General features: G+C 44.6%; 1 protein-coding gene across 1 annotated transcript in view; it reads right to left on the bottom strand.

The window, feature by feature from the left end:
- The window catches only part of CNNM1 (cyclin and CBS domain divalent metal cation transport mediator 1), a 63,844-nt gene that overhangs the window by 15,535 nt on the left and 20,442 nt on the right, over positions 1 to 27,867 (bottom strand). The window contains exons 2-6 of the mRNA XM_061163125.1: positions 19,762 to 19,905; positions 15,921 to 16,061; positions 13,300 to 13,469; positions 11,529 to 11,628; positions 11,129 to 11,176 (exon numbers count right to left, since the gene is read on the bottom strand). Coding sequence (XP_061019108.1) covers positions 11,129 to 11,176; positions 11,529 to 11,628; positions 13,300 to 13,469; positions 15,921 to 16,061; positions 19,762 to 19,905 — 603 coding nt within the window. The remainder of the gene's footprint in view (positions 1 to 11,128; positions 11,177 to 11,528; positions 11,629 to 13,299; positions 13,470 to 15,920; positions 16,062 to 19,761; positions 19,906 to 27,867) is intronic.

The raw sequence follows: 27,867 nt of genomic DNA, 5'->3' as shown, positions 1-27,867 counted from the left end.
GGAGCTGGGTGGTCCACTGCCTTTCTTGGTTCAGGGGTAAGGAAGGGCAAGAGATGAGGACCCTGCTGGGAATGTGGGTGGCTACTTGAGACCCATGAGACCCTTTATTAACCAAAGTGAGTTGTTTTATATAAACTCCATTCACAAACCTTCTTCCAGAAAGGCTGAAGCCTTAGGTTTGCCCTAAAAACCACCTGGCAAGCACAGATAACCAGCTCTCACTGTGGTGAGGCATTTCAGAGGGAATGTCAGGCCTGCTCCATAACTGGCAGGCAGGGACCAGCAGAGGCCCACAAACCATATGGATAGATATTTAAATCACATCAATAAACTGTTAAAATATGCTCTATACTTCTCCTTGACAAATATACCGTCTTAACAACCTAGTAGGCCAGGTCAGGCTCCTTAGATTTTTGTGCCAGAAAATAGGCTGTAGGGGAGACCCTGCCCTGCCCTAGGGCTTCCCGGCCTGGTCTCCTAGAGCTGTCTGGGTGGAAAATTCAGGATTCCTGTATCTGAAATATGTTCTAGAAGGAAAAACACAGCTCTGGGTGGTATACATCCCTTTGGCTCTGTGAACTACTCGCCCCATAGAGAGGAGGTGGAGCTGGGGAAGGCCAAAGTGGGGCCCCCTCTGGCGGGGGGGGGGGGGGGGGTGTCTCAGGCAGGGCTCTCTCTAGGCTCACAGGCTGGAGGCTGGAATAATGCTCCAGACCTTCTGTCAAAGGCCTCCTGAATATTCCGAGTCAGTCTCTTTTTCCATTTTCAAGAACAATTTCTTGGGAAAGTTCAATTATGACTGTATCACTTGGTTTCAAAATGGACTGGGAACTGCCCTCCCAGAATCAACAGAAGAGAGGTTCCTAAGGTGATCCCAGCATTATCTCCACCACAGAATAACCCTGAGTGAGACTGCAAAGCCCTTTCCACCGCTCTGCATCCCTCTGACACCACTCTGCATTTCTTCCCAAGAAAGAGAAGTGGGAAGCTGCAGCCTCTCCTAACACAGTCAGTTCAGGGGCGCCATTGAAGAGCCTGATTGTTTAGAGATTAGGCTCCTTGGTTCCTTCAGGGAAGAACCTTAGGAATTTAATTTTGTTTCTTAAGATAATGCTGCCATCAATCAAAATGATTAGCATCTCTTTGGAGTGACTTCCGGAGGTCTGATGGTCTGTTTAGCTGTCAAGCTGTTACTGTTGTCTGGCAAAACGTGTAGAGGGAAGATTAAAATGACAATATGTTGAATCATTTTCTCATTAGAGCCAGAATAATCACTGCCTTGATCAGATTATAGAATTAAGGGTTCTACCTCTCAGTCTTTCCCTTCTCAGTTAAGTGTTATCCATATATACACTGTTACTTGAACCAGAAACCTGGGAGTCTCCTGCGACTCCTGCCAATCCATCAGCCCCACATCAGGTCTCTGTCTCCGCTCAAGTCCCAGTTACCGTCACTCTTGCCTAGACCACAGTCTGGTCTCCCCATTTATAATCTCATAATCTGTTCTCACCTCAGCTGTCAAAAGCACATTTTAAAAACACAAATCAGGGGACTTCCCTGGAAGTCCAGTGGTTAAGAATCTGCCTTGCAATGTAAAGGACACAGGTCAATTCCTGGTGGGGGAATTAGCAACTAAGACCACATGCCACAGCTGGAGAGTCTGTGCGCTGCAACAAAAGATCCTGAGTGCCACAACTAAGACCTGGTGTAGCCAAATAAATATTAAAAACACACAAATCAGCTTCCAGTTGAATCTAAGCCCCCCATGACTTGACCCTAAGCCCTAAGCCCCCCATGACTTGACCCCTGCTTTCCCATCTGATCTCCTCCTGGGGCTCTTCCTCACCTTGCTTGTTCTGCTCTAGCCTACCGGCCCCCCTGTGGATCCTCAATCATGTAAGCCTCCCCCACCTCAGTAGATGCTATTACCCCTGCTCCCCTTGCCCTCATTTTACCCTCATGCCCCCTTTTCTCTCCTCCTTTTAGCCCTCCAATCCCTGCACTCACTTTTCAGTCATTAGGTCTCAGCTGAACTATCACCTTCTCTGAAGACCTGGTCTGGCTACCCTAAGAATATTCCCCATATTTTCCTCAATCATGTCCCCTGTTCATCCCTTTAAAACAGTTTTCACAAGTTTTAATTAATTACAGGTTTGTATTTATTTGTAACATCTGCTCAGTTCAATGCTAAATTCCATGAGGGCAGAGACCTTGTCTTTTCTGGTCATTGTTGTACATCCGGTATCTACCACAGTGCCTGGCCCAGAGTAAGCGCTCATTAAAGAAGGATGGAATGAACAAGTCAGCACCTAACAGTCCCTGAAGGAGTTTTAATTTAGAATCTAAATTTTGTTTTTAAAAAGGTTTCAGAGCTTTTAGTCACTCTGGAATCAGAAAGCCTTTTCCAGCAACCTAAGTCATTCCCGGTAGACTGATTTCTTGAAGTGAGGGGTGGGCAGAAGGACTGCCCAGAAATGCACTGCCAAGGCACCATAACTTGAGGAAGAGGCCTCAGGAAACATCAGAACTTTCTGTTTGTCTGTCTATTTAATAAGAGTGTGTGAAACCAGGAGTCCTGGAGTCCTGCTTACCAGCTGCGTGACACCAGAGTGACCAGGGGACGAGAGGAACAGTGATGGTGATGTGGAGAACAGAATAAAGCACCAATGTGACTACAGAGCAGCAGTATTGGGCAGAAAATGACCCATTTCACATTTGGCCCTGGTCCCTTGAAATAAATGGACAAGGTCTGGCTTGACCCACTATGGCTGTTCTGAGATGGTGGCTGACTGAGTCAGTTGGTAGTTCTTCCTCAGGTCTGGCTGTCATGGAAAAGGGGGCAGGCAGTCCTGCAGGAGTGTGGCTTCCTTGGTTCGAGAAGAGTCTGGAAAACCACACCTTGATCTGGTAGGTTTTGTCTTCAACTCAGTTTGGAACAAAGAGCGTGGCTGTGAGCAGGGGTTGTGGCTTCAGTTACCCTGAGAAATAACCACTGCTCATTGATAATCCTCCACTTTGCCTGGTGGGACCTGTGCCCCACAACCCCACACCTCTGTTCTATATTCTCATCCCTTATGTCATCATTCAAGACAGCTTCAGCAAGGCTGATAAGGAAATATATTGTGCTTACTAATCAACTTCCGCTTACTTACAAGCTATGACAAACCTAGACAGCGTACTAAAGAGCAGAGACATTACTTTGCTGACAAAGGTCCGTCTAGTCAAAGCTATGGTTTTTCCAGTAGTCATGTATGGATGTGAGAGTTGGACCATAAAGAAGGCTGAGCAGTGAAAAACTAATGCTTTTGAACTGTGGTGTTGGAGAAGACTTTTGAGAGTCCCGTGGACTGCAAGATCAAACCAGTCCATCCTAAAGGAAATCAGTCCTGAATATTCATTGGCAGGACTGATGCTGAAGCTGAAACGTCAATACTTTGGCCACCTGATGCCAAGAACTGACTCACTGGAAAAGATCCTGATGCTGAGAAAGATTGAAGGCAGGAGGAGAAGGGGACAACAGAGGATGAGATGGTTGGATGGCATCACTGACTTGATGGACATGAGTTTGAGCAAGCTCCAGGAGTTGGTGATGGACAGGGAAGCCTGGCGTGCTGCAGTCCAAGGGGTTGCAAAGAGTTGGACATGACTGAATGACTGAAATGAACAGAATTAACTTCTGCCACTTGCTGCTGAAAACAGAGGAAACAGTTTCACCCCTGTTCTTCCCAAAGCTCTCATCTTCACCGGCACCCAGCGCAGGCATGTCACCTTGCTGTCACTCATAGGGCCCACACGAGCAACAGCACTGTTGTGCTGGGAGGAAAAACATGTTTCTTTCTTTCTTTTTTTTTTTTTAAGTAAAGACAATGCTATTGAAGATTTATTCATAATATCCCAAAGGATTCCCAACACCAAAAGATACAACTGTCTTACAAAGGTTGGGTCTATAAAAGCCATCTTTAAAATGAAAAGGGAATCTTCATTTCATGACAAAGAAAGTCCCAGCCCATCTGACTGTTGTGCAAGATCAATGATTTTGTGTCCCAGAGCCTGACATTCCTCAATAGGTAGGATGCTGATGACTCGGCATTTTGGTAATTGTGCACATACACTCAGAAGTTTTTGAGCAAGGGAAATGGAAATGCTTTTAATAAAAAAAAAGAGAAAAGAAATCAGTAACAGACGAGTGTCCCAGCAGCATGGCAAACTAGTTCAAGTTGTATAATTCCCCTTGGCATTTTCTAAGAGCACAGAGGCACAGCTTGGGGGAGTGAAGAGAGAAGAAAAATTCTAAGCACAGAGCAAAGAGGTCTAAGAGGCGACAGACTGGGCTAGTGATGCATGAAACTGACCACAGGATCCCTCAGCAGGGCGCAGGCCAAGCTGTTGACATCTCCTGCGCCCATCTTGCTCTTACATCATGCTGTCAATTTGGGTGGAGAAGTGTGGCAAGCTCATTCCTGCAGACTTCAAGTGGTTAGCCTGTAAGGTACATCTGTCCTGGATGGCAAGTTGGAGTTCCTGAGGTTGGGTGGAGAAGACATTGGGGTAAAATCGGGTTGGGGTGAAAGAAAGGTGGAAGAGGTTTTTAAAGTGCAGTCAGGGCTGGATGGAATCTCCCCTCATTCTGCACGGATACACAGGGGCCCTGAAAACCTAGACACAACTCTGGGACTCTTGCTTTACTTATGACACCTGTGCCCAGAGCTTTCGCAACTCTATCCCAAGAACAGGAGCCATGCACAGAAGAACACCTCATTCTCCTTTTCAGTCTGGGGATGTGAAAAGAGGTAGGGTTCAGCAGCTGCCTGCTTACATCTTTCCGAGTCTCACTGAGGGACAGCCCAATTTGGTCATTGTCACTATGCCACAGGCCATCTGTGTTTTCTTACTGGATGGGGGAATTTAATTACATAGGCTTATAAGAGTACAAACTAGGATTATTAAAATTCATCATCCTGGGGTACTATTCAACATCAGACAACCAAATGCCAAAAGCTCTCTGTCAAAGCTACAATGTGAACTCTGCAAATCAGCCCAAGTTAGGAGCCCAGATGAACTCGCTCACGTTACATGGAGCTTTAATGGTTCCCAAATGTTTAGTATGCAAGAGCCGACCCAAAGGAATATTTCCACTTACCACATTTCACAAAGTAAAAAGATTATTTTTAGGTACTTCCTTTATATTCTGGGGAAACAACTATCCTCACTGATCTCAAAGTACATTACAAATGCAACTGGGCATGGAAAAAGGACCCTTGCTCGCGGCCTCTCTCTTGCTTTTGTTCTTTCATGGATTCAGAAGGACTGTCATGGGGAACTTGAAATCATCTCTACCATCAGGAGAAGAAAAAAGGAATGAATCCAGGGAGAGAGAATGATAACTGTAGTGGGGCTGTGTACTCTCAGTGGTTTTATTTTTAAATGAAAACACCTGCAAATCTGGCCAATCACAGCACACTCTGGAGGTAATCCACACACACTCTGCTCTCCTTATTTCACACTAAGTCTCAACTAGAAGGAAACTGCCTTTGCGTAATGGTGGCAATATTTGGAGTAGGGACCGCCGGCCTCAATCCAAGTGAGTACCATAGTTCATTAGCACAGCTGCTTTCAAAATGCAAACAAGTCACAGCCCTCTAGAGGGCACAACAAGCCTGCATTCAGAAATGCAGTGAGGTCCCAGGCAATAGAACAGGGCTTAAGGGAGTTGGATTCTGGTACTCAGCCCTCTACATCCTAATTACACCTCTGACACTGACCCAACGGCTTAATTTCTTAAAGCTGTTTCCTTACCTATTGTTCCCAAATAATTTCTGCCCATCTCCTAAGGTGGTTGTGGGGATTTAAAAAATAACCAGGCTTTTTTTTTTAGAACTTAAAAGCCCTCTTAATTTCCAGGGACTCCCCTGGAGGTCCAAAGGTTAGGACTCTGTGCAGGGGGCATGAGTTCAATCCCTGGTGGGGGAACTAAGATCCCGCCTGCCATGTGGTGTGACCAAAAAAAAAAAAAAAAATGGGAGTAAGACATAACATGTGTAAATTAATGTATCTGGGTAATAAATCAAGTATGGGGCCAGAATGTGCCCAGAACTGCTTTCTGTAAATCCAATGACTGGGGCTGCTTCTTCTGCTGATACGGAACAGAAGCAAGAATGACTGGAAATACTAAATTATAGGATTATACTGATGAACTAGAACTAACCTTCTGTTAAGTAGGAAGTTATCATTAACTAGGTTGTCTGATGAGCTGAGGGTTAATTTTTAAAAAGTATGTCCCTGCTCTCATGCTTTCATTCTTCTTTTTCAACGCTTTGATCTTTTTAGTTGAAAATCTTTTAAAAATGTGCATCTTCCCTTTCTGCTGAAACTAAAGAGCACATTATTCATTCACCAAGACTCCCCACGTGGGAAGGATCTTGAAGGTCCATGATGTGGTTGTTTCTAATTTTGCTGGCATGTGGGAGTGACCACTCAGCTGGTAAGGGCAACAGATTGGCATCTCCGATGGGCCACTCTCCTGTAGTCATCATAAAGGCATGAGCTCCCACAAAGTGAGAAAAAAAAATTTATTTCTTGGTGGAAAATCACCATGAAGTAAGAGAGAAAACTGATGAAATTGGAGAAGGTGGTTAATTTGTCTTATACAGATAAACATGGGAACCAGATGGTTTTTGATGGAAAACTCTGACTTGTGAGAAAGTAGAAGTCAACATAAATAGTTCTGAAGTTGCAAATGTGGGGGTTTGAGGTCTCAGCCTATTTGAATGTTGAGAATCTACTATATATACAGTGAAATACAACTGATTTCTTGATGATGAGGCTATGGTGGGGCCTCAGAATCACTACCATAGCATTGGAATAAGGAAGACACATGTAGAGGGTGTGGGAAATTGGATTGTGCTTTAACTTCAGGGTAACTTAAATCAATCCTTAGTTTGGTCATTGTTTGCTCCATGAAACTAAGAAATCAACTTCTAGGGATGAAAAAAAGAAAAAACAAGCTCTTAGCCAATTGTTCAGATTTATTACATTCTACTCCATCTTTGAGTTATAGTATGGAGCTGCTTTACCTGATTAAAAAGAAATTGGTAACTTTTCATTAACAGGAGAGGTTAAACCTAATGAAAAGTTGTTCTGAAGTTTTTAATATAGCATCCTTTGTGTGAGCACAGCCAGTGAGATTATGGTCACTACACTGCAACATTTCTAGGAAGATGAGGTGGGGTTAGTGGTTAACTGAGGTCAGAGACTACACAGAAGAAAAGACAGAGGAAAAATGGAAATAAAGCATAGCCTTTCATTGTTTTCTCCCATTTTTCACCTGCTGCACCTCTTATCCCTCCTTTCTGCAGTCAGACAAAAGATAAGGAAAAACTCAAACCATTCCCCCCTAGCCCTCCCCATTTCTTACATGGATGCACACAGACATACCCCTGGGGGCTCAGTTCAAAAGTGACACCACCGCACCAGCAATGCTTGGGCAGTGAGTACCAGTGAGTATTAGAAGTGCATCGTGCTATGCCTTCGTCCTGGGTGTGTCTGTTGGGAGAGGCTAGTTTTCATGTGGGACAGTGACAGAGACCAAAGGCCTCTTGTAAACCCCATGAATTTATGGAGACCCCATGGATCTGTGGAGACCGAGACCCCATGCATGTTTACCTGGGGAGCCTGCCAGAGAGTCCCCTCTGCTGAAGGCGAAGGTACGAGACACAGAGACGGGCACTAAAGAGTCAAGGATTTGTGAGTTGCGAAGGGGAAGATAAACACAAAAGGAGAGAGACAAAGAGCAAAGTGGGTGAGACAGTCTGCTCCTGGATCTTCACAATATCCCATTTCTCTGCCAAAGGGAGTCTTGCCTCTGGAAACATGGAAATCACATCTTCTCACAAAGTCACTCTCCAGAAAGAAGAAACTAAATAGATTTTGCTGAAGGTCTTCCAAAAAGATGCACAATAATCTCAGAGGGGATGAGACCCACCAGTGACAAGAACAGGCAGTGCCCCAGCAGGGAGTAGGCGTGGGCAGTGTTCCGTCTGAGGCGCCTTTTTGAGCCAGCACATGTGTTGGGAGCCCAGCACTGCATTCCCCCAGGCCCTTCCGACTGCCTTAGGGCTTCTTACCTGCAGCAGGGCTGAAAGCAAATTGCAAGCTCCTGCTAGGGGCATCCTTGAGGAAGAGGAGGCCATCTTCTGCCTCGGACTCCTAGGAGTTCCCTCAATGGGCACAGTGCTGGGGACAGCTAGAGCCTCGGGACACAGGAGGGGCAGTATCTAGCAATCTTAATGTGAATCAACTTGATAAACTAAATCATAGTCACTTCTTAGCAAGTACAAGTGCTCCAAAGCACCTCTCTTCCTATCCCCTTTTCCTTCTCTCTCTTTCCCCAGAGTCTGAAATGGTGCTGGCTATCACTTGGGGCCTGGGTGAAGAGGAGTGTGTAGTAATATTCCAGTCCTTCCCCAACCTTGACCCTGATTGAGCAGTATTTCCGGGAGGGAATCTGTCTTTATCCCTCTTTTCTGATCATTCCCAGAGTCCCTTCCAAGAAGCTAAATGAAGTCAGTCTGCAGGGGACAGCACACTGAAATAGGTGGCTTTGGCAGTCTTAGTTGCTGTACCCGATGACTTGCCTGAAATTACCCAATAGTGTAAAGGGGAGAGGGGAGAGCCTTATCCTACCTGATAATCATTTACTTTGTCAAATAATCATATTCTTTGTCAAAGAATATTTAAACGAGCCCCTAGTGTTGCAAGACACACTGGAATAAGAAACCCCATTGTCTTGAGAAGAAACCTAGTGCTTCCAGGCCACAAATTAAATATATCTCAGTCAAGCAAATAGGAGACTTGTTCTCTCCCACTTCCACACCCCTGTGGGCATCTGTTCTGGTCACGCTGAGCTCAGGCCCCATTCCTCCAGATTACCAGGCTCACTGTGGTCCTCCTGGGTTCCCTGGCAATCAGAACCAAGACAAAGGAGACAGTGCTGACTGTGTTTCCTTCACCTAGCACAGGAAAAGCAGAGGACAGACTTATAACCTCAGACTGACTTACAACCTCAGTCTCAACTTTGAGACATCGGTCACAGGGCCAGTGTTCTGGCAAACTCAACATCTCATTTATCACCCTCAAGGCTGACAAAGCTCTAGACTGACATCAGGGACAGGGCTAGTTAGGTAGGCTGAGACCCTACAAGGGTCCACCACCTTGTGGTTCAGCCTTAAGCTCTTCCTTGACCTACAAGTAAGGTTCTTGGACAGTGAAAGATGCTGGGTGGCTGGACCTGGGCTGAGAGGTGGACCTGGAATAAGCAGGGGCAGGGGGTAGTGGTAGTGGTCTTTGCAGTTATCCACACCTCACTCTATTAGGTGTGGAGGGCTCATGGGGGAGAATGGAAAATGTCTCTATATCACTACAAGCTAATTTGATTTCTTTTTCCTCCTGAAGATGGATAAATAAAGATGCTCAGAAGTGGGGAGGGAAAGAGAGGTTAATATTTCTTTTTAGTTAACCAGTTTTGAAGGAGAGATTACTATTGCAGGTTTATTCTGTCTCAATGATAAAATGGATTTTGATTGAAAGAACTAGAGACAGGAAGCAAGGAGGAAACCAGATAACATTTTCCTACTACTTAAAAAAATTTTTTTTAAAGAAGAAAGTCATGTAAATTAGATTGCTTGGGACCTTTACACAGCAATTTACCCCGAGTCCCCACTTCTTTTGGTCTTATGTAAAGGCCAACACATCTAGGTAACACTTTGAATCTCAGTAGTCACTCTACCTTGTGCAAGCACCAATGTAATGGTTGGTGGAGACCTCCTTTAGAGAACCAAGGTCTACTTGGTTGTATAGACCATCCCTCTCCCATATCTTGACTTCTTTTTCTGCCAACTGATGCTTCCTTCACCAACCTTAATTGAGGTTTGCCGGTTTATAACATACCAGGGTTTTTATGTTACAGCCCTCCTTCCACATATGTGGGACCACTCCTTGGGTGTGGGCAGCTATTTCAATTTCATTTAAGCCCTCTGTTGGGCCAGGATGGGAAATTACACTGTAAATTGTCCCAATATTCCCACATAGAAATGATATCCTGGAACACGTTGGATCTAAGATCTGTATTTCATTGTGCTGTTTGAATGAGTCGGGCCCCTGGAATGCACTGAGGTAAATAATTGCATTGAGGTGATTCAGAGCAAGTCATTTCTTTAGTTTCTCTGTTAAAACAGTATCTGCTTTTCAGGTGCCAAAGATTGTGAGTTCAAGTTTTGGGACCCTCTGATAAATCCCAATATAAAGCACTATGGAAGATTTTTTTTTTTTTTTTATGATGAGAAAAAACATCCATTTGGCATTAAAATGGCCACCATAAATACTAAGAGCTGAAAGCAATGCAAAAGTCAGACTGGTGAATCAAAGACAAATCTAGAGAAATAATGCTTTCTGGATCACACTTATATCACAACAAATGCCATGCCCTCTAAACACAAGTACGATAACTGATGCAGGAAGCAGAGAGAAGGTAGAGCACAGAAGGGGCAGAGAACACCACCAGCAGCCTGTGCCAGCCCCTGCCATCAGCATGCACGGCCAGCCGCAGACCCCTCTCCACCTGCTGAGATGTGGCCAATGAGCAAAGAGAAGCAGATGAGCAACATACGTGCCAGCCAGGGGTTTACATCCTAAGATCTTGCTGTTGCTGCTTACTAAATGCCACAGACACAATAATAGCACATTAAGGTTTGCAAGTAGAGGACAGAGGGTGAATTATCACAGTACAGAAGGAACGGTTCAACCTCCAGCAGAGCACACAAAACCGCCTGCTTGCATTCCCTGGCAGGTGACAGCAAATGGTGCCTCCCCTCACAACCTCCCTCGCTGGTCATTCATCACTTTGCACATGAGCAGAGAAGCAGCAGAAAACATTCTAGACTCTCAGAAACTAAGCCCCCCGTGGCCTGCGGGTACCTGGCAGAAAGCAGTGTTCCTGGCAGAGCATACAAAGAGGCTGCCAGCATTTTTGCTAGTCCCAGCCCAGGCTGAGAGTGGTCAGTCCGGGTCCCCAGACTGGGCTGAGGCAGGACCTTGGCAGGGAGGACGAGGGAGGGGTTTGAGAGATACATACGAAAGACAGAGGATCCAGCCAGACTTCCAACCTTCCGCACATCGTTATCTAAGGACAGAAGGATGCAGTGTGTTTCAGAGGCAATTCAGAAAACACACCTTCTTAAAGGAATTCTCCCTCTTCCACCCCACCCACAGCACCAATCAACCCTGCAAAAATAGGGTAATCAGGTGGAAGTATAAAGAGTAAAATAACTGTGTCTTTTCATATTGAAAATTACCACTATCCATCCCTAACACTGGATAATGTTACAGTCTACCATGTACTTCCACTTCTAAAGTCTGGGAAAGTAAAAGGCTTGTCCGGGGTCCATAACAGGAGTCATGACTTGGAACCCAGACGCATTTTCTCCACTATCCCACTGCTTCCCCAATAAGCTATGGCTTGGAAACTGGAATACCTGAGCAAGCAGTGGTCATGATGGCTGGGACACCATAGTAGGTGAAGGCTCCGTTCTCGAAGCGAAGGCCTTCCTTACCAACCTCCACCTCCACTTTACCCTGGAGAAAGAAGGAAGTGTGCTAAGGGTGTGGACGAGCACTTCCAGCTCTTTTAGTGAAGACTACCCTAAGCACTTCTGTTTGGATAATAAGTGGACCTAAAATCTTATCATAGGAGAATGTGAATTCCATCCAGATATGTTTTGGAAACAGCAGCTTTAACTTCAGGAGCCCTTGGCAGTAAAGTCCTTGCTTAGTTCATAAAGAAGTATCCAGTCATGAACATGCAAGCTTTCCTTGAAGACTCTAATGGTTCCTTCATGAGGCACGTCCAGCTAGCTCAGGACCCCATAAACCCCATAAACTGCTCCAGTGGTATAGTCTGAGAATAGGCCATCTCTATTATCTCTAGCTGAGATAAAGCCAGATTCTGTGAGAAGCTTGAGCATATCGTATGCTATTAGGGGTCTGAAACTGTTTATATGCACTGCAAGGATCCACCCCAGACCCTACGAGGTCTGTACTATTTTTACCCCCAGTTTTAAAGATGAATCAATTTTGAGGCTCATAAAAATTACATAACCGAGTCAAGGTTAGTTAATTAGTACCAACATTGGAATTTCAAAACTAGGTCTTTCCAATTTCTGAACCTACCCTCTTGCCCCTATATTTTACCCCCGCCAAGATTTATTTGAAAATGGCTACGTTTATATTAGGCATAAGACTCTACTTGCGTTCCTTGTGTTATATAAACAATGTAAACACCCTTCTCAATTTCCAACAGTGAAGAATGCGACTCCATTTCTGGAGAAGGCAGCATTTTAACGAGGCTATCTGGAAGGATGGGTTTGAGGCATATACCGTGTCCGAGCAGACAGGTGGCAGGGGGGCTGTAACAGAGAGGCCCTTTCTAAGTCAGTGTGAATTTAGTTAAGATTTTAAGACAATCATTGTATTTAGGGTTCACCAGATTCTATTGGGAAGAGACGGTGAATAGGGACGGGGCTAATGGTGGAGCCAGGCCAGAAGGTGGGGCTGGAACCATGCCTGACACTTATTTACAGGCCTCTCCACTGAGCGACTGAACTGAACTGAACCACTTATTTACACCCCCCTCAGGGCAGGGGGAGGGGTGACTGTATTCATGTGAGTACCAGGAAGATGCTGCATCTCTCTCATTTGCTTGTTTATTCCCTCATAGTCCCCTAAGGAGAAGATTAAGGGACTGCAACGGTTGATGTGTGGCAGAGAGAGTGGACGTGTTCCATGTGCCTCCAGAGAGCAGAGCAAGGACCAGTGGGTGGAAATCAGAGATGGTGAGATTTTAGCAAGACAGAGAGAAGAGCTTAAAACAAGGAGTGCGTGAAATTTGGGAGGCAGTGCACAGTTACGTTCCTGGGCATGGCCAAGCAGAGACAAGAGGTGATAGGGATTTTGTAGGACACCAGTTTAGGAAGTTCAGCAGCAGAACCCCCTTGGTTGGGAGTTACCCACTGCATCCCCAACCACAAACATTGCTGACATCAGACTAAATGCCATCTAGATCCCATCACTCTAGGATGCGAGCCAGTCACACCTGTCTCCTTCTGTGAGTCATGGACAAACGCCCGCCCCAGCTGGCCTTGCTCCCAAGGCAGCCTTGGAACTTGGCTTGGAGGAGGCATGGGCATTCCTCTTCAGCCTGGAGAAGTCCTATCTTGCCTTTGGAGGGTCCAGGGCTTTCCCACTCACCTGCAGAAGCAGCACAAAGTAGTCCACGGGGCGGTTGCGCTGATAGAGGTAGTGTTCTGGGGCCTTCTTGTTCTTCTCATCAAACTTCAGCTCCTGAATCACGTTGGGATGTTTCAAGAGCCGGAGCAGGATCTTCTCCGAGAGGTACAGAGACTTAAACGGCTCCACTTCTAGGGGAGAGTGAAGGTAGGAGGAATTGGCAGCAGGGAGGAGTCAGGGTGGACACATCAGAGCCATTCCCGCTCCATGCTCCATCCTGCAATTCCCTTGGGTGGGTGGGTCGGGGGGGGCGGGTGTCTTAAGCCCAGTGTGCATCTTTGGGCCCTCTGGGGTATGGGTCCCTGCACTGGCATCTCAGGCTGCTGTTTTGACAGTGTCCATTTTGTTATTAATTTTCTCCTTGATTTTCTTTAAAGCTGCACATAGACTTAAAAAAGAAGAAAATCCTGCCATTTGTGATAGCACAGATGAACCTGAAGGATGTTATGCTAGGTGACATAAGCCAGGCACAGAGGGACAAATACTCCATGATACCATTTATATGATCAATCTAAAATAGTCAAATTCATAGAAACAGAGAGTAGAATGGACTGGGAGAAGGAGGTAATGGGGATATTAGTCAGAGGGTATAGAGTAATAAATCCTAGAGATCTACTGCACAGCATATAGAGCCCAAGAACAATACTATACTGAAGACTCTAGAGAGTCCCTTGGACAGCAAGGAGATCCAACTAGTCCAACCTAAAGGAAATCAGTCCTGAATATTCATTGGAACGACTGATGCTGAAGCTGAAACTCCAATACTTCGGCCACCTGATGCCAAGAACTGACTCCTCGGAAAAGACCCTGATGCTGGGAAAGATTGAAGGTGGGAGGAGAAGGGGATGACAGAGGGTGAGATGGTTGGATGGCATCACCTACTCCATGCACATGAGTTTGAGTAAACTCTGGGAGTTGGTGATGGATAGGGAGGCCTGGCGTGTTGCAGTCCGTGGGGTCGCAAAGAGTCGGACATGACTGAGCGACTGAACTGAACTGAACTGATACTTAAAATTTTGCTAAGATCTTATGTTAACACACACACACACACACACACACACACACACACAGATAGTAATAACACATATAGAAGATGGGAGGAAACTTTTGGAAGTGATGGATATGTTTATGGCACAGGTTATGATGATGGTTTTATGAACGTATGTGTATTTCCAAGCTCATCAAGTTGTTTACATTAAATAGGTACCATTTTTTGTATGTCAACTATACTGCAATAAAGTGGTTTAAAAAGCAACTGGAGTTGAACATGGATAAGTAAGCCATGTGAACATGGCTAAAAGGCTTTAATGCTATGATCAAATGAAATACGGAGAATTTAATCTGACTTATTTGTATGATGTATATCTGTTGAGTGAAATGAAATTTCAAGTTTACAGGAACACTTAATTATTTAAGTGGAAAGTTCTCAATAAGAAGCATCATTGAATCATATTTACATATTAATATTATTTATTATTATTATATTATATTATTATTTATATTATGTTATACTATAGTAATATTAGCCGCTTCCCTGGTGGCTCAGATGGTAAAGTGTCTGCCTGCAATGCAGGAGACCCGGGTTCAATCCCTGGGTTGGGAAGATCCCCTGGAGAAGGAAATGGCAACCCACTCCAGTACTCTTGCCTGGAAAATCCCATGGAGAGAGGAGCCTGGTAGGCTGCAGTCCATGGGGTCGCAAAGAGTTGGACACGACTGAGCAACTTCACATAGTATTATATTATGGCATATCATTATATTTACAGATACATCTGCTTTGTTCTAGGAAATCAGATACCCAGTTGACATCTGTAGTCAACATTGAGAGAATATATTAGAACTATAAAGTCAGAACTATATTACATGTTGAAAACCCTAAAGAAGCTCCAATTTAAAATTTTCTACCTTTTAGCATCTGGAACAGTACTAGCATTCATTATACACTCAATAAATACATGCCGGATTAATTAAATAGTGAACTTACTAATGTGTGTGATCGTTGTAGGTCAGCACATTAATTAGGCATGAGTGAGAAGATTAGATAGTTCAAAGACAATTTTACCTTCTTTACAAGAAGGAGAAGTTTATCTTTGGATCCTCTCTCTTTTTCCTCTAAAGATTCTGGGATTCACAATTCACGTCTGTATTTGAAGAACTCATAGGCCTACATGGCTCCTGGGGGGTCCGGGCCCCAGCGCCTTTGTGGCTACATAGGACATCGCCTTGTCCCTCCCAGATGAACCCTCTGGACCACCAACCCCCAACCATGAAGCAGGTAGAGGAAGGGAAAGTGCAGCAGTGGATTCCTCAGCTCTTTTCTCAAGTAGAAGAGAGAAAAGCAGAACTGCATCATACTCACTTACCCTGAGAAGACCGGAGGCTGAAAACAGCAAATGTAGGGTCCTGTTGCCCAAGCAAATGTAGGGTGCCCTGCCCAAGGATAACCTCCTCTTGCGGAACAGTGGTTCTCAGTCCCTGCACTGGACTCACGTTACAAGGTATTAAGGATGACTGGTGCCTGGGTTCCACCCTCCAGAGCTGCCTGCCTGGGGTGGAGATGCAGGAGGGCAGGGTCATCATACCTGTGGCCATGAAGCGGTGCGTGGCCAGCAGAAGCTGCGGTGAGATCTTCACCCTCATCTCCGAGTCGGAAAGCTTAAACAAGGAGAAGTCGTGCCGCTTCCTCTCCCTGTGTGGGACCCTCTGCTTTTTCCGATTGTCTGCTGCGGGAACAGGGGACAGACGGCAACTTTCTCAGAGTCACTGTTGATTTTTGGAGGTTTCACCTGAGACAGGTCCTTTGGGACCATGGGGATTTCTGGAAAGTGTCAACAAGTCTCGGTATTAATTGCACTGAAGTGGTGAACAGTGGAAAAGCGGAAGGCCGGCCTGGGGCTCCCAAGTTCAGGCTTCTGGGGCTGGCTCCCCTGCTTATGAGCTGTGCAGCATCTCTAAGCATCACAGCACTTGTGTGCTTTAATTTATACAATAAAGCTAGCGATTAATCATAACTCTTCTGATCATAAGTTTAGTGCCTGCATGCTTAGTCACTCCATTGTGTCCGACTGTATACAACCCCAGGGACTGTAGCCCGCCAGGTTCTTCTGTCCGTGGGATTCTCCAGGCAAGAATACTGGAGTGGGTAGCCAGTCCCTTCTTCAGGGGTCTTCGCAACTCAGGGATAGAACTCAGGTCTCCTGCATTGTAGGCAGATTCTTTACCGTCTGAGCCACCAGGGAAGCCCCATAACGTTAATGATTAATCGTAATTTTTCTGCTCATCTCAGGTAGTTATTATGAGACTTCCATCAGAATCTATCTGTGAAATGCTTACAAATAACTGTATGCTTACAAAAAGGCCTTCACACATGAGGGACTTGTGTTGCTAGCATCAAGGACTACGGCAGGGCCTGGGGGGTTTCTGCCTTGGCCATACTCCTGTCCTCAGAGCTGGACTCATCTGGTCTCTTCCCACTGATTTAAATCATGCTCTGAGCAGTACTGAGGGATGCCACCCAAAGGAGGAGGGGGGTGGTCACTCCCTCTTTCCACTCATAATTCTCTTGCTTCAACTCTGGCCCCTCCACTGGGAGAGAATTGGGGGAAACAAAGGAAAGAAGGAGAAAAAATGTGACTAGCTCTATAATTCATAAAGGTGAATTCTCCAGGTGGGGGCCTCAGGCAGGACTATTGTGATTATTGATTGAAAAAAATCTCTGCTTTTTCCAATTTAATTTTTCTCCCTGCTTTTTAAAATCTTGTCTAAAATATATGTATTTTCAGGGGTGACTTCCCTGGTGGTCCAGTGGCTAAGACTTCACGCTCCCAAGGCAGGGGCCTGGGTTTGACCCCTGGTCAGGGATCTAAGATACCACTGCCACAATGAAGTGTTCGCATGTTGCAACTAAAAAGATCCTGAGTGCTACAACTAAGACCTGACACAGCCAAATAAATCAATAAAAATCTGTTTGGGGGTAAAGAGTAGGTTTTCTTTGGTCATATGTCTCTTGCTTTCCCTTAGTACTGAGTAAAATATTGAAACTTTAGCCTATCTCTCCTGGAGAAGGAAATGGCAACCCACTCCAGTATTCTTGCCTGGAAAATCCCATGGAAGGAGGAACCTGGTAGGCTACAGTCCATGGGGTCACAAAGAATCGGACACGACTGAGTGACTTCACTTTCACTTTCACTTTCAACCTGTGTTAGGGGAGCAGAGAAGCAAATTAGGGTTTTTCTAAAGTTGGCCTGGAGCAAAACAGGGGTGCAGGGAACTCTCAGTACAGGCTGAACAGACACAGTGGAAATGAAAGGGACAGAACTCCAGGGGACGGGCTCCCAGGGACTCTCCCCCTCCTTCTGATTTTGCTCTGCCACATGACTGAGCTCCCTTCTAGAAGGAAGAAAGTGCCCTCCTCCACACCGCTCTCTTGTGCCTTGGACTCCCGGCCCCGGGTTTAAGGCTCCTTGTGTCTGGTTGCCACAAATGGTGAGATCCCACAGTGAGATCCAGGCCCAGCTGTCCTGGGGTTCAGGATCTGGGGAGAAGCAACCAGTAGTCCTGGCTCCTCAGCCTTCTCACCTTTCTTAAGGATTCATGCTTATTTATGAGTGGGAAAATCGTAACCCTCTCTTTTAGAGAGAGGATGGTTTAGCAAGAGAGCAGCAAATATATCTATCAGATCATTCTTTTCCGATTACTAGTAAGTAACCTTCTGATTTACATGACGTGTTCATCTAAATATTCCCTCTCTCTCCTCCATCAGAATGCTACCGAACAGCTCATCACTGGAGAATCAGTTTCCTCTGATCTCCCTCTTCATTCCTTCTATTTTATTTTATTTATTTTTAAAATACTTTTTTTTGATGTGAACCATTTTTACAGTCTTTATTGAATTTTATAATATTGCTTCTGTTTTATGTTTTGGTTTTTTTGGCCATGAGGCATTTGGGGTCTTAGCTCTCCAAGCAAGGATCGAACCCATACCACCTGTGTTGGAAGATGAAGTCTTAATCACTGCACTGCCAGGGAAGTCCCCATTCCTTCTACTTTAATAGAGAGTATTGGAATATCAGGTTGTTGAAACAAATGCCCTAGGAAGAGCTTACTCACTTAGACTGTTGTCACTACTATTAACATCAGCCACTATTAACATCAGCCACTTCAGTGTGAATGTTTTCACCAATATATCTATTAAGACACTTGGGATTTCTAAATCTAGAGCAGAGTGATAGTCAGAGGTGGAGAAGGGGGAAAGGATTGGGGGATGGAGAGATCAACCCCTATTTTAAGGAGAGGAGCCGGGCCAGGGCTCCACTGCAGCAGCAGACACTGTGACGCTCCTGCTATGTTTCATCAAGGCTTGGCCCACCTTGGTCTGATCTCTTCTCACCCCAAAGGGAAGCACTCTTTCTGTACCACTCACTGCCTTAGAGTCTTGAAGTTTTTTCTGCTAGGAGCTTGTCTCTGAACAGCTGCCTCCAGCAAACTAAGGACACAGATCTGGAATGGGTTCTCTGAGGGGAGGATGGGGACTGCTGTCCCAGTTGATGAAATTGGGAGGAGGGGACACTTACTGGCCTAGGGACTCCCATGGATTTGATAACACTCCCATTGTCGAGGAAAGCAGGCCTTTGTAATGTTTGTGAGCAAAGCTTTGATAAGTCTCAGTAGTGAAAGCAGTCACTATCACAGGGAGGAACCTGTGTTGTTGAGGGGGAGTAGGGAGGAGGGTGAGAAGACTAGAAAGGGGGGAGCAAGGACCAGAGCCAGGGGTGGAAAGGGAGGAAAACACACATAGGATAAGAGCAGCATCTAAAAGGATGACTTAGGTTTGGCTTAGGTTGTGCTGGGTGATGGAGAATGAATGGCAACCCACTCCAGTACTCTTGCCTGGAGAATCCCAGGGACAGGGGAGCCTGGTGGGCTGCCATCTGTGGGGTCGCACAGAGTCAGACACGACTGAAGCGACTTAGCAGCAGCAGCAGCAGTGCTGGGTGATGTCATGAGTCTCCACAGCACACTGATGTTGTTGTGAGTGAATCATGAGTGGAACCCCTAGGGATGCCGGGGTCTGTGTCCAGGTGGACAAAGAGACAAACCAGGAACAACACAGGGGACAGAAACAAGGGCAAAGAGGTCATCCGAGGTGTACTTCATTTCCTGCATCCAAAGGCCAGGAGGTCTCCTTCTCATAGTCTTGGCTCTGTTCCTGAAGGTTCTCTCTTGATAACCATTTAGCTAGCACACTCTCAGTGACTCAGCCGTGGTTCAAGCTGGGGCATCTTGCCAGCCCCTGGCAGGAGGGGGCTGACACACAGCAACACTTGGGGCTTGTCCTGACGCCCTTTCACACTGTCCATTAAATTAAGCCAGCTCTGAGAACCTCAGAGGAAAATATGATGGCTTTGGACAAGAGCCACTTACTGTAGAGGTCAGTTTCATCCAGGATCTCCGACTTGATGATCTCCTCTATGATGTCCTCCAGTGTGACGATGCCCATCACCTCATAGAAGGGGTCCCCTTCTCCCTCATTATTCACCCGCTGGACAATGGCCAGGTGAGACTTTCCTAGAGACAAAGGAAGTCATAGTTAAGTATCTGGGATATTTTCAGAGAACTTTCCTTGTGAGAAAATGATCCTAAATTGCTCTCTGACCAATCTTGGGACTGAACCACTGAACCCATTCCAGGATCTCTTTAAAATATGAAGTTTGTGTACAACCTCTTATAAATGCAAACTTTATACTTGTATATCACTGTCTCTTTTCAGGCAAGTTACTTGGACTTCCCTGGTAGTCCAGTGATTAAGAATTTGCGTGCCAATACAGGGCACATGAGTTTGATCCATGGTCTGGGAAGATTCCACATGCCTCAGAACAGCTAAGCCTGTGTACTACAACTACTGAGCCTGTGCTCTAGAGCCCACGTGCCGCATCTAGAGAAAGCCCATGTGTGGGAACAAAGACCCAGTACAACCACAAATAAATAAATAAATAAAAAGAAAGTTACCTGATATACACAATGCCATTTAAATGTTTTTTTTTTTTTTACTATGACTTTCCTGTATTGAGAAGTATATCTAAGCTGAAGGAGGATGAAGGATGAATAATCTAATTGAGAGAATTAGAATTTGGAGTTAGAAGAACTAGGTTAGAAGCCTGCAAACCTCCCCGCCGCTGTCCCTAACTATCTTAGTGATTCTCTGTGCAACTCACCCTGGACAAACCAGTACATTAAACCTGTACTGAATCTCAAGCTTCTCATCCAGCATTAGAGGATAATACTAAAATGGCGATTTTCAATGTGGCTCCCAGAGGCTTTGATATGCCTCCCATTGAGAAGTGTGGTCTAATCTCCTCCCTTGAGTCTGGGCAGGCTTGTGACTGCTTCAATCAATGGAGAACAGGGAAAGTGAAAGTGTTAGTTGCTCAGTTGTGTCTGACTCTTTGTGACCCCATGGACTGTAACCCATCGGGCTCCTCTGTCCATGAAATTCTCCAAGCCCAGGGGATCTTCCTGACCCAGGGATCAAGCCCGGGTCTCCGGCCTTGCAAATAGATTCTTTACCACCTGAGCCACCAGGGAAGCCCAGAGAACAGAGAAGTGTCTGCGATGAGGCTTCTGAGAATGCATCATAAAAGGCATGTAGCTTTTGCTGCAGAAACACTCTAAGAAGTCTGACAACTACCTCGAGGCCACCGTGGTGAAGGGGACCCATGTTGGTGCTTAGGTGACAGTCCCAGCTAAGCCTGGCCTTTCAGCCTTCTCACCAAAGTGCCAGACAGGTTAGAGAAGGAGCCTTCTATGGCAGTGGATCCTGCCCCACCTGCTGGCATCCTCCCCAGCCATCTAAGACGTTTCTAGCCACCAGCACAATCACTGTGAAGCAGAGATAAGCAACTCCCACTGAATTCCTGACTCAGGAATCTGCAAGCATGATAAAATGGTTGTTGTTTTATGCTTCCAAGTTTTGAGGTGGCTTGTTAATAGCAGCAGTTAACTAGGACAATCAATTTCCATCAAGTGATTCTGGAGTTCAAATGACCTAGTGGATGTGACCAGGATCAGTTGCACAAATAGTCACTAGGGTAGTTAGGGAGTAGGGGCAGGGAGGTTTCCATGGTGTGGAGGCACCGTATAAACTATGTCATAGGCATTTAGTTAACTTACTGCCCAACAACTGACTAACAATAGTTAACATTTATTGAGCTAACTACATGCCAGGTACCATTTGGAGCACTTTACATGTATCAGTTCGTTTCATCCCCATAACAACCCCTGAGACAAGTACCGTTATTATTCCTCTTTTACAAGTGAAACAACTGAGGCACAGATTGGTTAACTAATAAGCCTAAAGTTACAGTCTGTGTAAGTGGCAAAGCTAGATTTTGTGAACCCAGGTAAACTGGGTTTTGTTCCTAACCTAGAGACTGTCTTACCTAAGAGTCCTGCTTCACCTTGGTTTATTTTCATCCACTGATAGATGCATTTTCTGGATCTGTTTCTAAAAGGACAATCTGGGTGGTTCTTTTCCTTGGCTAAGAGAACATCTCCTTAAATTAGGAGAATATCTAGGGTACTGATTCAGATGCTATTCTTGCCCCCTACCCCCCCAAAAAAGGAAGTTCATGCCTTATCACTGCTATCCTGTATAAGCTTTTGCTCACCCACTGCTAGAAATAGCAGCGTAGTAAGCTTGCCAGTGCATAAATAACCATTAAAATTTAAACAACATGAATTTCTGTATCAAATACCTCAAATCGCAAGATAGTTATTTATTGGGATTTTTAACAGGACAGATGGCACCTATATCACTCAAAAATAGTCTCTAATTTCCTCCCTACCTTCAACTCATCCTGCGACTTACTCCCAAACTGACTTGATCAGGCCACTCCCCTGCTCAAACAGCCTCCCTAGTGTGCACAAAATCAAATCTAGGCTTATTAGTTTGGTATTCTCAAGACTGTAAAATGTAGCACCTCCCTGTCTTTCTAACTGCGTGCCCCGCCACATCCTCCAAATATCCTGTACTCCAGAGGAACCATGTTACCTCCAGCTCCTAAATTCCTCCACACCCATTTTCCAGGTTCTTACTCACACTGTTTCCTTTTCCCATTCTGTCTCCATTGGACCTTCAAGTTTCAGCTCAGGGCCAGCTCTTCAAGAAAGCTCTCCTGGATTTGTCCCATTCTGAATCTGAACCAAACTTTCCTTGCCTGTGTCTCTAAGCCCTTGATAACTCCATTAAAGCATTTATCACAATTTGCTGCTTCTCATAACTTACAATGTGTGTGTTCTCTACAGCAGCAGTCCCCAAACGTTTTGGCACCAGGGACTGGTTTCGTGGAAGACAATTTTTCCATGGATAGGGAGAGGGATGGTTTTGAGATGATTCAAGTGCATTACACTTACTGTGAATTTTATTTCTAATCTAATGCCGCCAACGATCTGACAGGAGGTACCAGTCCGTGGCCTGGAGGCTGGGGACCCCTGCTCTACTGGGCCTACATTTCTTCCTCAGATTGCAAGATTCTTCCGGACAAAGGCTCATACACTTAGTCAGGGTTCTCTCTACACGACAGGCAACCAATAAGTGCCTGATGAACTGAACTAAGACTGAATAAAAATCCACAGTTTATGTAATACATGATATTAAAACCAGACAAAACCCTTTTTAAAAACTAAAATGCAGTGTGTTTAAATTAACATTTAAACTGAATCAGTGGTTCTAAAATTATACTTTGAAACAATGACATCCTGCCCAATTGGATTGAAGTGTTTTGTAGCTTAAATTAGATTATGTTAATTGTTAGGATGTACTCAATTTAAAATTGTTTTTTTTAACACATGTTCTTAAACTTCTGGCACCTGCTCTCACTTTTCTGCTAACATGTGCTAGCAGATGACAAAACAAATGACTAGCATAATGGAAAAAGTTGGAAAGGTGATTTCTTAAAATTATTTTCTATAATTGGATAACTTTTTGTTATGTGGAGCCCAGAATATACATAATACAGCCATACTTCCTGCCACTAAGAGGTTAGTTCATATAATGGGATTAAATAAATCAACATCTTGTGTTGTTTCACAAGAAGTGTCCTAACTTCCATGTGAAAATCCACCATTGGTCTACACCTTTCAAGGTCAATTTGAGGACAAACTATATGATCATCAGGGAATAATGATTTCAAGTCCTAATTATATGATATTCAAAACAATGTACTTGTGTAATCTATTTAGAAATACTTTATAATTCACAATCAGCCTTTATGATTCCGTCAAGTGCCTATAGAGATCTACAAACAAATGAAGGAAGTCATTGTTTCTTGGGGACAGATTGGAACAGGAATCAATAGTCACATAACCCTGTTCTGAGCTGACAATGGGACAAGAAAACCAGCTGTTCCCATGACACACATACCCCAGGTCCTTCCCTCAAAGCAGCTGGCCTTGGAGACGTAACTCCTGGCACTCCTCCTCTTCCTGGGCCCCAGAAGTTCTGGGGAGCTGTGGGCCTGGGACGGAGTAGGTTCATGTCTCTATTAGAGAGCTTATCAACCCTGAGGGATGACCTATGAGTGTTCAAAACTGCGGCCATGGGGGCTCAAATTTTGCAAGTGTTTTCATCCTTTGCTGGGCAAAAACTGGTTTCTAACATGCTTTATTTCTCCTCCCATGTTTACTGTGTTTACTTCCAAATGGCACACATGAGGGAGTGGCTTCAATCTTGGTTGATCCCCTCTGCTGTCCTACACGGTTCTGTGAATGCTGTCCCTCTAGAGACTAGCAGAATTTCTCAAGTTCCTTCTCGTAACCACTAGCCTATTGATTTCAATTTCCTTCCAACTTACTAAAAATTTGGGTATCTGTGAAAGAAATTTAAAATATCAATAACCTCAAGTATGCAGATGACACCACCCTTAAGGCAGAAAGTGAAGAAGAACTAAAGAGCCTCTTGATGAAAGTGGAAGAGGAGAGTGAAAAACATTCAAAAAACTAAGATCATGGCATCTGGTCCCATCACTTCACGGAAAATGGATGGGGAACAATGGAAACAGTGAGAGACTTTATTTTCTTGGGCTCCAAAATCACTGCAGATGGTGACTGCAGCCATGGAATTAAAAGATGCTTGCTCCTTGGAAGAAAAGTTATGACAAACCTAGAGAGCTTATTAAAAAGTAGAGACATTACTTTGCCAACAAAGGTCCATCTAGTCAAAGCTATGGTTTTTCCAGTATTCATGTATGGATGTGAGAATTGGACTATAAAGAACGCTGAGTGACAAAGAATTGATGCTTTTGAACTGCAGTGTTGGAGAAGACTCTTGAGAGTTCCTTGGATTGCAAGGAGATCAAACCAGTCAATCCTAAAGGAATCAGTCCTGAATATTCATTGGAAGGACTGATGCTGAAGCTGAAACTCCAATACTTTGGCCACCTGATGCCAAGAACTGACTCCTTGGAAAAGACCCTGATACTGGGAAAGATTGAAGGCAGGAGGAGAAGGGGATGACAGAGGATGAGATGGTTGGATGGCATCACTGACTTGATGGACATGAGTTTGAGCAAGCTCTGGGAGTTGGTGATGGACAGGGAAGCCTGGCATGGTGCAGTCCACGAAGTTGCAAAGGGTCAGACACGACTGAGTGACTAAACTGAACTGTGAAATAATTTAGGTTAATGATGATGAATATTAACATTTATACAGAACTAACAATTTGTTAAGATGTTTCTTACAGGGTATAGGAGAGTCATGGACATTGTGAGAAGATTTCCTGAGAACTGTGAGAAGCCCTCATTTTTTGAATTAGAGATGTTTGGCCCCGCTTTCTCCAGAATCTATTGAGAGGCAATAGGAACTGTGTCTTATACAAGTGTCTTATGCGTATTTTGAAGCAAGGTAGCTTCTTTCTCAACTTCTGCTAAAGGATTCTCTCTCATTGGGTGCCCACTTCACTTGAAGAATTAAAAAAGACTATTTCTTTAGCATCATTACTATAATAAACAAGATGGCACGTGGAGAACAGCAACACTGTGTTGAACTGCTCAGGGTGCTTTGCTCAGTACTTTGCTCTGCACACTCCCAGCCTATAGGTAAGTCCAAAGCAACTGAGTCCCTGGAAAAACCACCCTTCCCTTTGCTAAAAATAGTCAAAGTGAAAAAATTTAAGTTTGCTAATTCCAAGGCCCTATTTGATCTGATTAAGATATAAAGACTCAGGGCTTACCTGGTGATCCAGTGGTTAAGAATCCATCTGCCAGTACAGGGGGACACGAGTTTGATCCCTGGTCCAGGAAGAACCCACATGCTATAGAGCATTTAAGCCTCTCCACTGCAACTACTGAGCCCATGTGCCTAGAGCCCACCCTCTGCAATAAGAGAAGCCACCATAATGAGAAGCCTGCTCACTGCAACTAGAGAAAGCCTGCGTGCACTTAAAAAAAGATACAATCAGGCAAAAGGCAATTCTTTAAATAGAAAACTCATGAAAGCTACCACTTGATAAGGTATTTTAACATGTCCCTTGACCATACTACCATGGCACTGAACACCAATAGATGAAAATCTCTGGATTGAATTGAAAGATAAGGAAATTGGATTTTACGGCAATGCACTTTCAGGAAATTAAGGCAACATCTGTCTCTGTTGTAAGAATACATTTCATTCTGGGTTCAGTAGTGTTCTACTTCTGAACTGGTAGTTACTGGCTTGAACTGGTAGCTACCATGTTCCTGGTATCCAGCCTCAGCGGAAGCCCCAGTCCTGTCCTGCTGATTTGGCCTGTTGACACGCCTTTCCTGGCTTCCAGCAGCTGTGGACTCCTTAAGCCTTGATTTGTTGTCCTCTAGGCTACTTCCTCTCAGACTCTGATTTGCAATCTTTAGCTCCAATGCTGTCTACAGCTTGATGAAACACAAAGTAGAGAATATGCACCTATGGCTTAAGACTTGTTTGGACCACAGTGTTAGGATGATTTTGGTGGAACTGGAGAAGTAATCCTCAAAGAAGTATAAGGGGTAAGAATATGGGATTAAGTCATACTAAAGCCCTCCATTAAGCAGGGCCACCTGGGGTAGAGGTACCACAATATTTGGAATACATTCCACCTAGTTCAGTGTTTCTCAATGCTGGCTCTATACAAGAATCATCTGAGAAACTAATAAATACACTCTGAAGACTGGATCTCATGCCTAGACATTCTGATTTCATTTGTTTGGGAAGGGGCCAAGACACCAATAGTTAAAAACATTACTCGGGTAATACCAATGTTCAGCCAAGTCTGAGAATTATTACTTGTTTTACAGTCATGGTTCTCAAAGTGTGGTCCCTGGACTATCAGCATCACTTGAAATGCAAATTCTCAGGCCCCACTCTAGACCTAGTAAATCAGAATCTCAGGGGATATGGTCCAGTGGTCAGTGCTTTAGTAAGCTTTTAGCTGGTTATGATGCAGGCTAAAGTTTGAAAACCACTGGTTTATAGGTAGGCTCTATGGCACTCCGGTTGTCTAATGACCTCTACTGAAGAAGAGAAACAAGCACTGAGATTTCTAATACAATCCTCATCCTTTCCACGTCCTTGGTTTAAGTCACAAGATGTTAAGTATTCATGAAAGGAGAGAAAATAACCTCCTGGACAAATGATAGTTGTGTGGCAAGCTGATGAATGCTTTCTCTCATATGATGTGGTCGTTATGGTATTTTGCTACAGGGCACAGAGTGGCAGCTGACTCTTTCATGCTGAGCCTGGAAAGAGGTTTCTTACAGCTTTGTACCAATGAGACAAGTTTGAAGTACTGCACCATCTATTAGGCTCTTGGTATAACTGAGGTCAATAAAATTTCCCACTTTTGAGAGTCAAATTAGTCTTTTCTGTTGCCCCAAGAATCCAAAGGGTGGTCCTAGTACTGGTTTCTGGTAGTTCTCTGTCTTCACTACCTGTCATCAACATGCCCAAGCTGTCAGACTTCTTAGAAGGGTGACTAGGTTTTCAAACATTGCTTTTGAAGCAGTGGTTCTCACCTGGGGCTGATTTTTGCCTCCCAGGGAACATTTGGCAATGTCTGGAGACAATCTGGCTTGTCACAACTTGGGGCAGGAGATGGTACTGGCATCTAGTGGGAAGAGGTCATGGATGATGTTGCTCTACAACAACCTCAACATAAGGAGTGTCAAGGTTGGAAACCTTGCCCTAAAGAAAGTTATAAGTGTCAGCAACGTTACAACTGTACTTTGGTATTTGAAGAAGTTGGAATATCCTCCAAAGGTCCTTAGTAAGTGTAGCTTCTAGATGGTTTAGGCATATCCACAGAGAAGAGCTCCCAAGTACCCCATCAGCATACCTCCCATGCCTTGAAAAGAAAATCAAATAATTGATTTGCTTTCTCTCTCTTTCAAAAATAGTTACAGCACTTTGGTAAGGTAATTGTTCCCAAGATAAAATACAGAAGCTGGGGGGAAGCTTACTGCTTGAAAATAGAGAACCAAGGAAAGCAGAAATCATTTTATGGTTTTATGGTTTCTGCCTCAC

Source organism: Dama dama, chromosome 15 (assembly GCF_033118175.1).
Source record: "Dama dama isolate Ldn47 chromosome 15, ASM3311817v1, whole genome shotgun sequence".
Classification (NCBI taxonomy): Eukaryota; Metazoa; Chordata; class Mammalia; order Artiodactyla; family Cervidae; genus Dama; species Dama dama.
The sequence above is the reverse complement of the archived record's forward strand: the minus strand, read 5'-3'. Positions and strand labels throughout refer to the sequence as shown.